Source organism: Tamandua tetradactyla, chromosome 22, assembly GCF_023851605.1.
Source record: "Tamandua tetradactyla isolate mTamTet1 chromosome 22, mTamTet1.pri, whole genome shotgun sequence".
Lineage (NCBI taxonomy): Eukaryota > Metazoa > Chordata > Mammalia > Pilosa > Myrmecophagidae > Tamandua > Tamandua tetradactyla.
The window spans coordinates 22,324,674-22,343,605 of NC_135348.1; the positions used below are offsets into that span (position 1 = coordinate 22,324,674).

Sequence of the window (18,932 nt, forward strand, 5' to 3'; positions counted from 1 at the left end):
ACAAAGTTCTAAGTTTCACAGGTCCACAGCTGGAGGGGAATTTTGCCACAGGACAGATTACACCTATAACTGACTTTGATGAGGCTTTTTATTTAATATTTCTACTGAAATGATTCAAACCTTTTGTGATATTGTGATAGAATGAATGTACTTTGCATATGGAAATAACATGTCCTTTGGGGGTTCAGAGGGCAGAATTTGGTGGTTTGAGTTGTTATGTACCCTGAAAAGAGCATGTTGTTTTAATCCATTTCTGTGAGTGCAGATCTGTTATAGGTGTGACCTTGTGGTTAGGTTATTTCAGTTGAGGTGTGATTCACTCCATTCCAGGTGGGTCTTGACCCTTTTACTGGAGTCCTTTATGAGAGGACGAAAGACAGAAAAAGCCCATGAGTGTAGAGTAAAGCACTGGAGAAGCAAGCAAGGACCCACAGAACTTCAGAGAAGAAGCCCCTGGAGGAGCTGAGAGAAAACCACTGAAGCCACAATATGAAGGCGGTGACACCCAAGAGAGAAGGACCCAGTCGTTGCAGGCCATGTGCCTTCTCATGTGACAGAAGTGTCCCAGGTGTTGGTGGCTTTTCTTCAGAGAAGGTATTATCCTGTTGACGCCTTAATTTGGACATTTTCATTGCCTTAGAACTGTAAATTTGTAAGCGAATAAACCCCCATTGCAAAAGCCAGCCCATTTCTGGTATATTGCATTCCAGCAGCTTTAGCAAACCAAAGCAGGCAGGTATTTTGTTGTCAGACGCTCTCAGTTTCTGCTTATCTGTGAATATTTTAAACTCTATCTTCATTTTTGAAGGATAGTTTTGCCAGATAAAGAATTTTTGTTTGGTAGATTTTGTCTTTCAGTACCTTCAATACATCATATCACAGTTGTTCTCACCTCCATGACTCCTGATGAGAAATCAGAACTTATTCTTATTGAGGATCCTTTGTATATGACAAATTACTTGTGCTGCTTTAAGAATTCTCTCTTTACTTCGACATTTGAAATTCTGATTAATATGTGTCTCAGAATAGGTCTATTCGGGTTTTTCCTATTTGGAGTATTTTGCACCTATTGGATGTGTGTATTTATGTCTTTCATAAGAGTTGGGAAATTTTTGGCCATTATTTCCTCAAATATCCTTTCTGTCCCTTTCCCTTCTGTTCTCATGGAACACCCATGAAGTATATGTTTGTATGCTTCATGCTGTGACTCAGGCCTCTGAGATACTACTTATTTTTTTCTATTCTTTTCTCCATCTGTTCTTCTGACTCTATAAGCTTGATTATCCTTTCTTCTAGTTCATTGATACTTTCTTCTGCCTGTTCAACCTGCTGTTGTATATCTCTCATGTATTTTTATTCTTCATTATTGTGCCTTTCATCCCCATAATTTATTTCTTTTTAAACTTTCAAATTCCATGTACTCATATATTGTCTCCTGAATATCATTTAGTTCTATATCCATTTCTAGTTTATTTCTATCCATATTTTCCTTTGTCTCCTTGAATTGGTTTAGGAGATTTGTTTGAGCTTCTTTGATAAGGTGTTCCAAATTCTTTGACTCTTCTGAAGTTTTCATTTGTTCCTTTGACTGAACCATATCTTCCTCTTTCTTAGTATGGCTTATAATTTTTTGCTGAGATCTGGGCATCTGATTATTTTGATGTGTTAACTCTGAAGGTCAGTTTCTTTTGCAAAGGGTTTTGTCAATTGACATTGTGTTATGGTTCATCTTTGATGCTAGGGTCAACTTATTCAGGACTGTAGAATAATCTGTATTTAACTACTCAGATTTTCTCAGCTCTTTGGCACCTGACTTATGCCTTGGCAAAATTTTTAAGATTGTACTTTTTGTGTTATTGTTTCACCTCCAGGAGAAATCTTCGTTTCCTTTGTTCCTTCCTCAGAAATCTAAATCTCTTCTATTTTGTATGTCTGTGCAGAATTTTCTCTGCAGCTCCTGTAATTTGTTTAAATTCTGTCCCTCACTCAGTGCCCCCTTTTCATCAAGGTTTTCAGTTCTGGGATATGTCCTGCCCTACAGCAGTTAAAAAAAGAAAAAGAAAAAAAAGAAGGTGGAACACCTTCCTTTTTCTTCTATAATGTTTTTCTGCCTCCAGTTTTGTCTTCATTAGGGTATTTCCCCTGGGGAGCCAGAAAGAGTCAAGCCAGAAAGGTCCATTTTGTGTTTAGTTGATCCAGCAAAGAGACTGAATTGTGTATGTACATCTCTTGCTAATAGTTCTGCCATGGTCTCATTTTTTGCTGGGGGCACTTCTGTATGTGGCCCTCCTCAGCTGCTTGTATCCCACCTTGGGACTCTGTGGACTTGGGTCCTTGTGCCTAGGTAGGTGTGGGGTTCTAAGTCACTGGTGTGAATGGCTGTCTGGTCTGCATCCATGTCAGAGGGACCCAGGCCATGCTGCCTCTATGTGACTCTTTAGCTGTGCAGGACCAAATGAGGTGGGGGGATCTGGAATGGTGAGCCTAGGACTTATTTATTTATAGTGTTTCGTGTTTTGTTTTGTTTTTCTTCTATTCAGCTTTTGTGGGATCCTTCTCCAGTCTCAATTATACTTCAGAGTTCCATGTTTGTCCTTTTATTAGTTGATTCTGAGGGGAGACCTCTTGAGAGGATGCCTCACATTGCCAGCTTGACAGTGTTACTTCCCAAAACCTTTTTAAAATTGATTGTCCAAATCCTCACATCCCCCCCTCCAGCCCCACCTCTGTCACAACCTCAACCTTCTCATGTATTAACTCTTTTTCAGAGCTGCTGAAGAGTGGCAAATGTCTCTTTGGAGTTCTGCCTCCTTTTATTACCCCTTCCTACCTTCCCTAACGTTAGGGGCGGTACAATGAAGCAATAAGGTGGGTCACAGGAAGAATTAGGAGAAAACGCAAAAGGTCTCAAATGGCTTCAGACTCTGGAAGGTATGAAAATATCAGTGGAGGATCTTAATTAAAATAAAGACAGAAAATGGATATAGAAAGGTGGTTTACTATGATACTTACATGACTTTTCATGATTTGGAGGTGCATGGGAAAATTCACCAAATAGAATTTGGTGAACCTGTAAAAGAAGGAAGAGAGAGAAATAAATTGCCAATCCCTCTGTAACAAAAGAAATCTAGAAAATTCCTTTTCCAGTGTTCTTCTGTTTCCCATCCCACCCTATGTAAAGGCTTTTTAATGCTGCTGTATTATGATTATCAAATTCTAGTATAGGAGTTCAAATTCACAGAAAACATAAAATACGATTTGTTGATTGTGCCGATCTTAGATAGGCACTTTCTTTAGAAGACAACTCTGAAGATGAACAAAATATAGCCAACTTTCACTAATCCAAGATGATTCAAATCTTTCCAGCACTTTTACCACAGCAAGGATCTGGTGACCCAGTAGATAAGCTGGTAGGGTAACATAATAGAGGTCTAGACGGGGGCTGAGAATTGACAGATGGAAATGTATGTAACTGCTTTTCAAATCTGAAAATAAATCATTTTATTTTTCTACTTATTTAAATAATTGAAAATTTTTCTGAGGGTCACAGTTCAGGAATTCTGGTCCAATTTTTAAAAAATTACATTTAATCACAAGATTATAGAACTTTTCCCCTCCTCAAAACCTTATCAGATCAACAGAGCTCCAGTCTAATAACAGTGAATTGCAACTGACAGAGCTACAAAACAGAGTCTACTTAAGAATGAGTTTCTAGGGAAACCCCCAGACAACAGAGGAGAGAAAAACAAGAACACTAGAGGATATTGAAGTTTCTGAAACCTACAGTTACAGCAAAATTAAACACAACTTAACTCCTAGCCAGATAAACATAAAACATCACACTAACAGCTGATTTACCTCAGTTCCTATTATCCAATACATCATACCTGGCTCTCAACAAAAAATTACAAGACATACTAAAAGTCAACAACAACAACCACAAAAAAAAAACAAAAAAAACCACAGTCTGAAGAAGACAATAAAACATCAGAACCAGACACGGATATAGCAGATATTTTGGAATTACTAGACTGGGAATTTTTTAAAAAACAAACAAACAAACAAAAAGGAAATTCTAGATCTGAAAAATATGATTTATGATATCTAAAATTCACTGTATGAGTGTGCTGGTTTCAAATTATGTACCCCAGAAAAGCCATGTTTTAATCCTGACCCAGTCTTGTTGGGGAAGAATCAGGATTCTTTCAATCCTGATTCAAACTTTTGATTAAATTATCCCTATGGAGATATGGCATGCCCAATGGTGGGTGTGGACTTCTGGATTACTTCCATGGAGAAGTTATGCACCCAATTATAGGTGTGACCTTTTGATTAAATGGAGATGTGACTCTGCTCATTCAGGGTGGGTCTTTTAAAAGGGGAAATATTTTGGAGAAACCTCAGATGCAGACACTTGGTGAACAGCTGGTTCAGAGCACAGACAGAGACACAGATGTTTGAAGATGCCTGGAATGCCACAGAAAGAAGATGCCTAGACAAGGCAGAGCTCAGCAGACATTATCATGTGCCTTCCGATGAGATGCTAAGCAAGCCAGAACCCAGAGCTGTGTCTTGGAAGAATGAAGTGAAGGCCCAAAGATGCTTACAGAGGAAACCACAGGCATCAAAAGCTGGAAGCAATAAACCAGAAACAAGGACCAGCAGATGCCAGCCACATGCCCTCCTAGATCAGCCCTCCTTGAGCCAATGTATCTTTTTCTGGATACCTTATTAAGACATACCTTATTAAGAACTGTAAGTTTGCAACTTAATAAATTCCCCCTTTTAAAAGCTATTCTATTTCTGGTATATTGCATTCTGGCAGCTTTAACAGACTAATACATAGGCTTACCATAAGTTTAGACACTGCAGAAGAAAATATTAGAGATCTTACCCAAACTATCCAAATGTAAATAAAGTGGAAGAAAAGACTGAATTAAAAACAGGAGTAGAGTCTCAGTGATCCATGAGGTGATATCAAGTGGTCTAACACACATGTAACTGGAATCCCAGAAAAATGGGGTGTAGTGGGGAAGGGTGAAAAAAATATTAAAAGAAAAGCAGTCAAAAATTTTCCAGATTTAATAAAATGTATAAACTCATAGATCCAAAATTTTCAACAAATGCCAAGCAAAACAAACATGGAAAAATTCAGCAAAAGCACAACATAATCAAATTGTAGAAAACTTACAAAAAAAAAAGCAATTCTAAAAACTAAACAGGAAAAAAATGCACATTGCATGCAAAGTAACACAGATAAGACTAAATGCTGACTTCTTATCAGAAACAATGCAAGTAAAAAAACTAAGGAAATCCTTTTTAATATAAATTGTGGTGATTTTACAATATGACCACAAATTCTTTGATACTCTTCTCTTAAAATGGTAGTGGGCTGTATTTAGTGACTCGCTTCTGCCCAATGCAATATGACAGAAGTGATAGCATGTGACTTCCAAGACTAGGTCATAAAAGGCATTGTGGCATCCTCTTTGCCCCATCTTTCTTGGATCACTCACTCTGGAGAAAGCCAGATGACATGTCATGAGGGGCACTCAAGCAGCCCCATACAGAGTCCCACATGATGAGGAAATGATGCTTCATGACAATAGCCTGACAGGAATTGAGGACTCCTGTTCTAGTTTGCTAGCTGCTGGAATGCAATATATCTGAAATGGAATGGTTTTTAAAAAGGGGAATTTAATAAGTTGCTAGTTTATAGTTCTAAGGCGGAGAAAATGTCCCAATTAAAACAAATCTATAGAAATGTCCAATCAAAGGCATCCAGGGAAAGATACCTTGATTCAAGAAGGCCAATGAAGTTCAGAGGTTCTCTCTCATGGAAAGGCACATGGCGAACATGGTCAAGGTTTCTCTCTCAGCTGGAAGAGCACATGGCAAACATAGCATAATCTGCTAGCTCCCTCTCCAGCTCCCCGGGAGGCATTTTCCTTCTTCATCTCCAGAAGTCACTGGCTGGTGGACTCTCTGCTTCATGGTGCTGTGGCACTCTCTGCTCTCTCAAATTCTCAAACTTCCTCCAAAATGTTTCCTCTTTTATAGGATTCCAATGAACTAATCAAGACCCACCCAAATGGGTGGAGAAACATCTCCACCTAATACAGCTTAACAATCACTCTTGATTGAGTCACATCTCTAAGGAGATGATCTAATTACAGTTTCAAACATACAATGCTGAATAGGGATTAGAAGAAATGGCTGCCTTTACAAATGGGATTAGGATTAAAACATGGCTTTTCTAGGGTACATACATCCTTTCAAACCAGCACAATTCCTAACAAAAGGCATGTGAGCAAACTATCTGAGATGTGGATCCTCCAACCTCAGTCAAGCCTTCAGACAACAGCCAACATCTTGATGACAGCCTCATGAGAGACCCTGAATGACCCAATTCATCTGCTTCCAAATTCCTAGCCCACAGAAACTATGAGATAATAATTTTTTATTGATTTAGACTGCTAAATTTTGGGTTTATTTGTTTCATCACAATAGAAAACCAGTGCACCTACTCCTCTGAAACGTGTGGCATAATCTGTTATTTTACAAAGTTATGACCATGCTATATTTACATTCCTGTATCCTATGGTACAACATTTTTAGTGCATTGAAAAACACTTAATTCTATATATTGAAAAATATCTTTCAAAATAAAGGTGAAATAAAGATCTTCTAAGACCAACAACGATTAGAGAATTTACCGCCAGCAGATCTGCGCCGTAAGAAGTATTAAAGGGAATTCTTCAGGCTGAAAGAAAATGAAATTAGATGGAAACTTGAATCTATATTAAAGTGCTGGCAATGACATCTTTTGATTCCATGCAAAATGAGATATTTGTATTGAAATGAGTGTTTAAGTAAAAAAGAAACTATTTCCTTGATCTGTCGCCATCCCATAGAGAGCAGCTGACCCTTCTCCCCTGTTTTTAAGAGGGATTTCAGTGAATCTATAAGGATGGGGCTATTTCTCACACATACAGGCATGGCTTAGGGGTTAAGAATTAAATATTGTCTCAAAGGGATAGTCCTCCAGCTGGAGAAATAGCAACTGTAAGATTCTCTAGAGTCTGGTGTTAGAAATGGTTGAATTGAACATTTTGACAAATGATCTGGATGCAGTGAGAGATGGCATCTCTGAGCTTTCAGACAACACTAGGCTCAGCCAGGGAATTAAAAGCTTAGCTTATAGGTATAAAATGTGGAAGATCTTGCATAATTTTGCGAATGTGTTGAAAAGTGACAGATGATCATTAGTGTGGCAAGTCAAAAGCAAAGTGGTGAGATAAAAAATCACACTTGTAGACACCACCTTAATCAAATGATCAAAGTTAGCCTTACTGACATCATTCGCTTCCTGATATGATTTCCTGAGAAGGACACAACATTTGATTCCATGCAAAATGAGATATTTGTATTGAAATGAGTGTTTAAGTAAAAAAGAAACTATTTCCTTGATCTGTCACCATCCCTGCCAAAAATACATAACCTGAATCTATTCATAAGGGAACATGAGACGAACTCAAATCGAATGACATGCTACAAAATAACCGTTATGCGTTCTTCAAAACTGTCAAGCTCAAGGAATACCAAAAAAAAAAAGGCAAAAGGACTGTCCCAGAAGAAGGGAGACTAAAGAAGCATGAAAACTAAATGCAATGTGTGTTCTGAGTTGAATCCTAGAGCAGGAAGAAAATAGCTAAAAGGCATATTGGGACAGTTGACCAATTGAATATGGACTGTGGAGGACGTAATAGTCTTGCCCCAATGTGCAAAAAAAAAAAGACTGAATTTCCTGGTTTTTATAACTGTTCTGTAGATACATGAAATCTGTGCTATAGGAAATGTTAAAGGGAGAATGTCCTTGATCTTAGGAAATGCACACTGAAATGTTTAAAGGTAAAGGGGCATGATGTCTACATTGTCTTTCCAATAGGTCAGAAAGTAGGTGTACACACATAAATACCTGTGTGTGTCTGTGTGTGTGCGCGAGCACATACGTGTGTAGGAGAGAGAGATTTGGAGATTTGCAAATTTTCTGTAAGTTTAAAATTATATCACAATAAAAATTACTCTCACTGACATTTAGTGAACAGGAATTCAAATAAATGGAGCCCTCAATTGACCTTTGTGGTAGTAGGTACTCTTATATTAGGAAAAAATGACTCACCAAAAATTATATTTCATATTAGGCATTTGATTTATGCTGAAAAAAACCTTCATCTTTTATCTTGGGCTTGATGCACATTCAGCCCTACTTTTATGGCCAGAGCCCTCTATAGTAAGGTCTTTGCTTGTGTGTCAGCCAGATAGTGAGGCCTTCCCAGACCATCCTCTATAAAATAATAGCCACCACCCCCAACTACCACCAATCTGCACTCCATTTTAATGATCTTTGTAGCACTTATTGCCATCTGAACTACTATTTACCTGTTCATTTGTTTAGTCTGTCCCCACACACATACACTGAAATGTCAACTCCATGTGGGCAGGGACTGACTGTTCAGTGCTGTATCCCCCAAATTTATAACAATGGCTTATATGTGTTAAGCATTCATCACATATTGAATGAATCAATGGATGAGTAAATAAACAAATCATTCTTCAGAGCTGTTGCCCAAGACTTAGATCCACTAAGTCAGGAAAGTGGGTTCATACATTTTACAAATGTCAACGGTTCAAACAAAATGTGTTTCTACTAAATTTTTTGTTCAATACAATTGACCAGAGTCCTCTGTTTCCCTAAATATTTCCTGTAATCAATTTTCTACAGTTAATAGGTGTAGTTGTCTTCAAGGAACTTGGAACTGCTTGGTGATACAGAGCTTTACATCTAAAACTATGGAAAAACAGTTTTGTATAAGGCCTGATTCAAATATGCACTTAGTAACCTTGAAGGATTTCATTTCATCTATCTACAAAATAGAGGCTATGAGCCTCACTCCCTTTCTTTATCTCCAAATGGCAGAAAAACAGGGAAAGGAATGAAGAAAACATATTAAATATAAAACCTTTTGTGTCTTAACATAAAAAGCGCATAAACAGATACAGTTCTTCTACAAAACTCAGAGGTGGAAGAAGTGTAGGATGATAGGAATGAAGCCTGGGAGTCCATCTGACCAGGAGGTGGGCCTCATGAGGGGCTAGAATTTGGCAGACACTTGCAAGTTCAATGTTCAGTTTCAGTTCTTCACTTGGGACCACACAGGTCCAAAGCACACGTGTCAATATCATATTACATATTACTTGAGTTATAAATTTGAATCACATGAACTCTAAGGTTAATGTGTCGGAGTGAGTCACATGGTTAGTTCATGAGCTTATCCACTGCCCAAGACCAACGTTTCAACTTGGATTTGTTATTCTATACGCCTTGAGTACTCATGAGGGAAATGAGATGATATTGTCCATGAATTTAGGGATTAATCCAGTCAACAAATGGTTACCAATTTGGGGAATAATAGAGACATAATAGTAAACAAACCAGACATGTTTCCTGCTCATGTACATTCTAGTTGGAAGAGGGCATAGGAAATAAGCCCACAAATAAATTAGATGATTTCAGGTGCAAGAAAATCCTATGAAAAAAATACAAATAGGTTATGGATTACAAGTGACTTGGGGGTGGGGGTGGACAATTTTAGATTTGTTGATCAGTAAAGGCCTTTCTGAGCAGGTGAAAAATGAATTAAAGCCTGAGTAGTGAGAGGCCATGTCAGGCAATGGGAGCAGCCTGCACCAAGGCCCAAAGGCAGGAAACAAGCTTGGTATCTTCAAGAAAGCAACAGACACACAAAGAGGAGTGTGGCTGTAGCGCAAGTGCAGGAACCAATGGAGAGAATTGGATAAGATGAGGTAAAAGATGAGGTAGAAGGGATAAGCAGGGGCCAGACTTTGGGACTAGCAGACAGACATACCATCTATTGCCTGTCAATATTTTGCTGCATCTTAAACTCAGAAGATGTGATGGCTGAGTTATTCGGCTTTTCAATGCTGAAATACTTAGGTGCAAATCTACCTCATTCTGTAAACTTGAGCAAGTTACCTAAATCGTCTTATCATTATTTTCTCATCTGTAAAATAGAGATAATGGTTCTTATCATAAAGTTCTTGTGAAAAATGAATAAGATACTGTACGTGAAGAAAACACCTAAGTCTTTTAAGGTTTTTTGCTGCTATGGCTTTCCAAACTCAATCCAACAATATCAAGAAATGGCTTGGCAGAAGCAAAAGATTTTGAACACGATTATTTCAGAAGCTCAAAGGCAAAAGGGGCCAGAAGGTAAATGCAAAGTTTTTGTGTAACTACCGTTTGCACTCTTTAATTTCTGTTATGATTACTACACCCCAATTTTCAGATATCTCCATGGGTCATCACTGACTGGCCTTAGCCTCTAGCCTGTATTTGATGTTCTATTTCCACATGAAACATCTATATTTATCTATACTCACAGATGTTTGATTCACTTTGACCCATCATGCCAATTTCTCAAGTTTTTGCTGTTTTTAAACTTGTTCTCCAGAATGCTTATGATCTTGATACCCGTCTCTGCATAAAAGGTTGATGAACAGACTACTCAGTTTTCCATGTCATGTTTTCCAAATGCAAACCTGCTTTGGTGAGACTCATATTTGTCCAATAAAATTTGTTCCTCTTCCTGGGCAGCAGTTACATGACATTCCCCAACTCCCCTGCAGTTAGATGTGCCATGTGACTGGGTTTTAATCAGCAAAATGTAAAATGAAAGGATAAGCACCACTTCCAGACCTGGCCCATAAACCCTCCCATGAGCAATCCTTTACTCTCTTCCTGACAGTTGATGAAGCAAAGGAGGCTGAGGCCCTCGGGGATAGCAGAAGCCCAAGATGGAAAGAAATGGATCTCTGCATCATCATGGGAAGGCTGCATGTTCACAGAGCCATGCAAGCAAGAAACAAAGCTTCAATGTGGCAAGCAACTGGAGATTTGGGAGTTTATCTGTTATAACTAATAATATCCTAACTAGTATGCCTTTTAATTATAATTTAAAAATTATAAACAGTTTGGTTTTATCTAACTGGACATTGATTTCACATATAGTACTTCATCAACCAAAATCTGATGAGTAACATATTGTCTTAGCTTCCTGGCTGCTAAGACAAATACCATCCAAGGGGTTGGCTTAAATACCAGGAATGTATGGGCTCACAGTTTTGAGGCTAGGTGAAGTCCAAAATTGAGGTATTAGCAAAGTGATACTTTCTCCCTAAAGACTGTGGCATTCCACAGCTGGCTGCCCATGGCGTTGGGCTCTTGGCTTTTCTGACACATGGCAATGCACAGCTTCTCCTTTCTCTCTTGGGTCTTGTTGACTTCCAGTTTCCTCACCTCTATGTGACTTTCTCTTCATAAAGCCTCTGGTAATAAGATTAAGGCCCAATTTGATTTAGTTGAGGCACACCTTAACTAAAAATAACATTTTCAGAAGGTCCCATTTACAATGGGCTCACGACCACAGGAATGGATTAAGCTTAAGAACATGTTCTATTCTGGTGTACATATTTCAACCTACTGCACATATTGGAGGCATGTCAAATGCTTCGCTATGAAGTTATATGGTACATTTTATTCACAAAACTTGTTTTCCCTCCATTTTGATTGATAAACTCACATTCACCCTCTTAGCTGTCACCTTATTTTCCTGTCCAGAAGTTCTCACATGTGGCTTGCTGGCCATTTTGCCAGACTTGGATATGAAACCAACCCACCAAAAGTGATATTAACGAATCTACTTTTACTTCTTTTAAAAATACTTTTTAAAGTACATAAGAATCTTCCAGATTATGCCTTTTTAAAAATTATTTTTCATCTTATTTCCCATCTCTTCCAAGAGTGATCCTTAGGTTTTCAAGCCAAGGCTAAGATTCTTACAAATAGTGTCATTCCACAAAGTGAGTGCACTTGACTTCCTTTCATTCCTTCTCTCAACACCATCTCTAAAGGGGACACCTCTCTGGGCAACTATTGCAGATTTCTTCTGCTATTTGGCAATCAATCAATCCATCCTTACTGTAAAATCTACTTCCAAGCTAAGCCAGAACTTCAAGATTTCCATTACTGAAAATATTTTAGTTCCTGAAATTGCTTCTCCTTCATAAAACCTTTCCTGGTTGATTGGAATAATCAGGGTTTTTCAGTAAGAAGTGAGGTGAGATGATGTTTCCCAATTTAAAGATAAATCCACAGGACTATGCCTAAATTTTGAATTCTTTACTATCTAAATATTATATTCTAGTCTATGCTCAATATCAAATGATTTATATTATTGTCATTGCATTGCATGCCTAAATGTAAAATTGTAACCACCAAAGGGCAGGGGTGTGGCTTATTTTAGGCAGCACCTTCCCCCGGATTTCCTAAGAAAAGATGCCAAATATAGTAGGTGGTCTTGATGATAATGATGAGCCAGAAAACTAATGTCATTTTTTAAAGATTTGATCAGCATAGAAAAAAATAACTAGAAAATTGGTTGCATGAGCTCTTTACTTTCAGGAGCTGTCAAAACCACTGTAACTAATAACAGATACTACCAGTAAAAAGGAAGATGAAATTGCAGAAAATGTTCATAAAATAAGCTAGGTGAAAGCAAACTGCCTAATATGCAAAGAGCTTCTACAAATCAATTAGAAAAAGTTAAATACTCTACTAGAAAAATGGGCCAAGGAAATAAATAACTCATTAAAGAATTGTAAATAACTAACAAACATGAGAGTTGATGCTCATCTTCACTAATAATCAAAGAGGTAGAAGTTAAAAGGCAATTAAAATATCTTCACATATCACATTGGAACATATTTAAATGATTTTTAAAACACAATTTAGAGAAAATATAGGAAAACAAACAGTCTCATATTCTGTTGGTACATGAGACCAGTTTTCTGGAAGGTAGTTTTGCCATATATTAAAATTTAAGATAAAAATAGCTTTTTTAAAAAAATAAGAGTAGCTTTTAACTCAAGAATTCTATTTTCACAAATATATCTTAAAGAGATGATTGTACAATTGCAAAAATGCATATTCAAATTATTCACATCATTGTTTACAAAAACTACCAATTTGAAAAGCCCAAATGCCTAGCAATCTGAGATATTTTAAAATTGTGATGTATCCAGTCAATGGAATACTATATATCCATTAAAATGATAAAAGAATTATGTTTATTAACACTGAAAGATGTTTATGAAAATCTTGAATGGTAAAAACAAATTACAGAGGGCATAGATTTTAGAGATCACAGTATGTATGTGTATCTTTATATAAACATATATATAGAGAGAAATCTGTGAGAAAGTTCACCTAAATGTTAACGGCGGTTGTCCTTAGGGGAAGGGAGATTTCAGATGAGTTTTACTCTTCTATTTCTCTGTATTATTTGAAAGCTTAAAAAGACACATTCTCTTTTACAATCAAAGAAAATCTGCTTTTGGTTTTGATTGCCAATATATTATATATAATTATTGTTGCCATTCACAAAACACAGGAAAAATTGAAAGAAGTTAGTGGCCATGATAAAAGTACAGCATCAGTTGTTCACAACTTGCCCTCTTGGTTCTTTATCTTTGCATTCTCATCACCTAATAGAAAGCAATACATTCAACAAGCACTCAGAAATCAATATTTGATGAGCATTATTAAAATCTAGCACCAATCCCTGTATTTAGTTTTCAATGAATGAAATTTAGTGTGGAATCTTTTAAGCTTTCCACCTTAATAAATGATTACTAAGAAAATGTTGGACTTACCACTCCATGCCTGACATCATGGGAACCTCCAAAGGAACTGTTTATATGGGGGAATAATCCTTTGTGAAAAATGAAGAGAGTAAATCAGGATCAAACCTAGTGAAATTTCTTAGACTCTCAATTAGAGGCTATCACCAAGAAATTAAACACGCATCACTTGACTCTCTTAGAATCTGGCCAAGAAAAGAGTAAGTGTCAGTCAGGTAAGACCAAACTAAATAAAAGCTAAATTTGCAGTGAAACTTCTGAAACAGTAAACATTTTTTTTGTCTTTTTACAATTCACAAAAGCACGTTTTTATAATTGTACATTTAAATAAAGTCAGTCATTTACAATGAGGTTCACTGTGTTGTATGGTCCTTTGTTTTTCAAAAAACTTTTATTCTGGTAATACATATAAAACCTAAAATTTCCCCTTTTAATAATATTCAAATGAACAATTCAGTGCTGTTAATTACATTCACAATGTTGTGCTACCATCACCACTCCCCATTACCAAAACTCTACAATCAACCCAAATAGAAACCCTGTTCAATTTAAGCGTTAACTCCCCAGTACCTACCCCACCCGGCCTCTGTGAACCTACATGCTAGACTTTGACTCTGTGAGTTTGCTTATTCTAATTATTTCATATTAGCGAGATCATAAAATATTTGTCCATTTGTGTCTGGCTTATTTCACTCAACTGATGTCTTCAGGGTTCATCCATGTTGTGGCACATATCAGAACTTCACTCCTTTTTACAACTGACCCATATTCCATTCTATGTATATTTCACATTTTATTTCTCCATTCATTGGTTAATGGACCCTTGGGTTGCTTTCACTTTTTGGCAATACTGAATAATGCCATCATGAACACTGGGGTGCAAATATCTGAGTCTCTGCTTTCAGATCTTTTGGGTATAGAACTAGAAATGAGAATACTGCATCATATGATAATTCTATACCAGACTTTCTGTGGAACTGGAGCCATAGACATTTTTATGTCTAGATACACAGTTTTCACATTTAGATTCAGAGGGACCCGAAACTATGCTGAAAGTCTAAGTCTGTAAATTTTTTTCAAGAAGCTCTTGTATAGTTTTTAAACAAATTTATTGGGGATAAAATTCACATACCATAACATTCACTCATTTTAAGTGCACCATTAGATAATTTCAAATTAATTTACTGAGTTATGCAACCATAACTATAATCCAGTTGTAAAACATTTTCATCACTCCATGAGATCCCTCATGCCTATTTACAATTAATTCTCACTCTTATCACTAAAGCCAGAAAACCATTAACCTACATTCTATCTCTATTTTCCTTCACTAGACACTTCAGATAAATGGAATCATATATTACATGGTCTTTTGTGTCTTTGTCTTTCACTTAGCTTAATGTTTTTGAAGTTCATTCATGTTGCATAATGGATTGGTATTTTTTCTTTTTATTGCTGAATAGTATTCCATTGTAAGAATATATCAGACTTTGTAATCCATTGACCAGTTGGTAGATATTAGGGTTGTTTCTGATTTTGCCTATTATGGATAATGCTGCTGTGAGCACTCATGTGCAAGCCTTCATTTCTCTTGGGTAAAAATACCTACGTGTGGAGTTGTTGATTCTATGCTAAACTTATGTTTGACTTTTAAAGAAACTTCCAAAGTGTTTTCCCAAATAGCTGCACCATTTTACATTTTCCTCGGCAATGAATGAGGTATTCAGTTTCTCCACATTCTCATCAATATTTGCTATGTCTCTTTGTAATAATAATCATTCTAATAGATCCAAATTGATATTTGTTTTTCATTTGTATTTCCCTAATAACTAATCATGCTGAGTTCTCTGATGCATTTGTATTAAAAGCAAGAAAAGAAAGTGCTGAAAGGAAGGCTTGCTTGACAGAATATGACAGGCTCTGCTCATTAGAGATGACCAAGGAAAGAGAACAGCTTTTGGCAAATATTTGTGCTATTTATTGCTGACAAACTTTTTTTTTTAAAACAGTATCTAAAGTCAAATAAAGGGCTTAAATGTAGGCACTCATTTTATTGAGCTTCACTTTATTGCATTTGGCAAATATGCTTACAGATTGAAGGTTTGCGGCAACCCAATGTTAAGCAAGTCTATAGGTGCCATTTTTCTAACAGTGTGAACTCACTTCATGTCTCTGTGTCACATTTCTGTAATTCTTGAAATATTTCAAACATCTTAATTATTGTTATATCTGTTACGGTGCTCTGTGACCTTTATAATAGTATTTGTTTTGAGGAACCACAAACTACTCCCATATAAGACAGTGTGCTTAATTGATAAGTACATGTGTTCTGACTGCTCACCAACCACCTGTTATCCCATCTCTCTCCCTCCCCTTGGGCTTCCCTATTCCTGACACACACAAATATTAAAATTAGGTCACTTAATAACCCTACAATGGTCTCTCAGTGCTCAAGTGGAAGCAAGAGTCTCGTGTCTCTCATTTTAAATCAAAACCTAGAAATGACTTAAGCTTAATGAAGAAGACATGTAGAAAGCTGAGAGAGGCCAAAAGTGAGATCTTTTATGCCAAATGGTTAGCCAAGTTGTAAATGCATAGGAAAAAATATGGAAGAAATTAAAAGTGCTACTCCAGTAAACATATGAGTGATGAGAAAGCGAAACAGCTTTATTGCAGAGATGGAAAGTTGTAGTTGTCTGGATAGAAGCTCAAAACCAACCACAACATTCCCTTAAGCCAAAGCCTAATCCAAGGCCCTAACTCTTTTCAATTCTTTGAAGGCTGGGAGAGGTGAAGAAGCTGAAGAAGAAAAGTTTGAAGCTAGCAGAGGTTGGTTCATGAGGCTTAAGGAAAGAAGCCATCTCTATAACATAAAAGTGCTAGGTAGAGAGACAAATGTTGATGTAGAAGCTGCAGCAAAGTATCCAGAAGATCTAACCAGAAGATAGTTGATGAAGGTGGCTACACTAAACAATAGATTTTCAGTATAGATGAAACAGCCTACTATTGGAGAAAGAGGCCATCTAGGATTTTAATAGCTAGAGAAGAAAGTCCATGCCTGCCTTCAGAGCTTTAAAGGACAGGCTGACTGTCTTGTTAGGGGCTAATGTAGGTGCTGACTTGAAGTTGAAGACAATGCTCATTGACCATTCCAAAAATCCTAGGGGCTTTAAGAATTGTGCTACATGTACTTTGCCTGTGCAAATAACAAAGCCTGGATGACAGCACATCTGTTTACAACCTGGCTTGTTGAATATCTTAAGCCCACTGTTGAGACCTCCTGCTCAAAAAATAATTTCTTTCGAATTTTATCACTGCTCACTGACAATGTGTCTGATCACCCAAGAGTTCTGATGGAGATGTACAATGAGATTAAGATTGGCTTGTTTTACTGCCTACTAATACATCCACTCTGTAGCCCATGGACCAAGGAATTATTTTGACTTTCAAGTCTTATTTAAGAAATACATTTCATAAGGCTTTAGTTGTCATAGATAGGGACTGTGCTGATGGATCTGGGCAAAGCAAGTTGAAAACCTTCTGGAAAGGATTCACCATTCTGGATGCCATTAAGAACATTTGTGTTTCATGGGAGGAGGCCAAAATATCAACAAGAACAGGAGTTTGGAAGAAGTTGATTCCAACCTTCATGGATGGCTTTGAGGGGGTTCAAGAATTTAGTGAAGGATATAACTGCATATATGTGTACATAGCAAGAGAACTAGAATTAGAAGGAAAGCTTAAAGACGTGACTGAATTGCTGCAATCTCATGATTAAACTTTAATTGATGATGATTGGCTTCTTATGGAGGGGCAAAGAAAGTGGTTTCTTGAGATGGACTCTACTTACGGTGAAGATGCTGTGAACATTGTTGAAATGACTGCCATGATTTAAGCTATTACCTCAACTTAGTTGATAAAGCAGCAGCAGGGTTTGAGAAGATTGACTCCAATTTTAAAAGAAATGCAATTGTGATAAAATGCTATGAAACAGCATCATATGCTACAGAGAAAAATTTCATGAAACGAGAGTTCATAGATGTGGCAAACTTCATTGTCTTATTTTAAGAACTTCTCACAACCACCCCAGCCTTCAGCAACCACTGCTCTGATCGGCCCAGCAGCCATCAACATTGAGGCAAGACCTTCCACCAGCAAAAATATTATGATTCACTGAAGCCTTGAGTGGTGGTTAGCATTATTTTTAACAATAATGTATTTTTAATTAAGGTACATGCATTGATTTTTTTAGATATAATGCTATTGCATACATAATAGACTATAGTATAGTGTCAATGTAACTTTTATATGCACTGGGAAACCAAAAAAGAATTGTGTGGCTTGCTTTTTGCAATATTTGCTTTATTGTGGTGGTCTGGAACTGCACCTGCAATATCTCCGAGGTATGCCTGTATCTAGCTAAATTCAAGAAAAATCTACTTTTTCATAGCTCAGTAAAAGCAGATGGATAAATTTATGCTGCACAATGAGTTCTTATTGTTTCATTGGCTATGAACTCTTAGCCCTTCAAAGCTCTATTAGATTTATAAATCCCATAGGGCTGACAGAGACTTTAATTAACTTTTGGTCACCCTTCCTTTGAGCAATTTTGTTGGATAATCATTAATTAGTAAATGATGTGATTCTATAATATTAAAGTTTTGTAAAAAGGAATTGAGGCATTTGATGCATTTTGGAAAAAATCCAGATATTATATTTATGTTAGACCATCACATGAAGGATTTGCACATTTGCTTCTATCCTTCAGCCAAATTTGGTCATTTTTCTAACTGAACTAAAAAAGGTCTCATTTTCTTTGGTCAGTTTATGGAGAGGAACAACGAATGTTGGAGTATTGCTAGCTAATAATTTTTCTTTGCTAGTTCTTCACAAGTTCTCAGTTGGCAAGGTCAGTGCAACTTAACCTTGGCAGTTTTCATTCTGGTTTTTAATTAAAGACATTAACTGGTCCCCTGATCTGCTAGCATGTATCTCTCTCCCTGCTTCCACTTCCCAGCCTAGAACTGTACTCAGATCCGGCAATTTTGTGATGAAACTAGCGATGTTAATAACTGCCAACAAATTCTACCCTTAGATATTAGGTCCTTACATGTTGTGCCAACCCTGATGGGATGCTCCATGTGTTTGTT

At 36.9% G+C, this 18,932-nt stretch overlaps 1 protein-coding gene and 1 long non-coding RNA gene across 7 annotated transcripts in view; one reads left to right on the top strand and one right to left on the bottom strand.

Moving 5' to 3' along the window:
- Positions 1-14,126, top strand: part of LOC143666265 (uncharacterized) — a 30,348-nt gene extending 16,222 nt beyond the window's left edge. Inside the window, exon 3 of the long non-coding RNA XR_013167477.1 lies at positions 10,830-14,126. This is a non-coding gene — a long non-coding RNA (uncharacterized LOC143666265). The remainder of the gene's footprint in view (positions 1-10,829) is intronic.
- C22H4orf51 (chromosome 22 C4orf51 homolog) overlaps positions 1-18,932 on the bottom strand; it is a 114,535-nt gene that overhangs the window by 57,236 nt on the left and 38,367 nt on the right. For all 6 annotated transcript variants that reach the window (XR_013167475.1, XM_077139901.1, XM_077139898.1 and 3 more), the window contains exons 3-4: positions 13,795-13,853; positions 3,013-3,070 (exon numbers count right to left, since the gene is read on the bottom strand). Coding sequence is in view for 5 of the 6 variants with exons in the window: in XM_077139901.1 (XP_076996016.1) it covers positions 3,013-3,070; positions 13,795-13,853 (117 nt within the window). In the remaining variant the exon portion in view is untranslated. The remainder of the gene's footprint in view (positions 1-3,012; positions 3,071-13,794; positions 13,854-18,932) is intronic.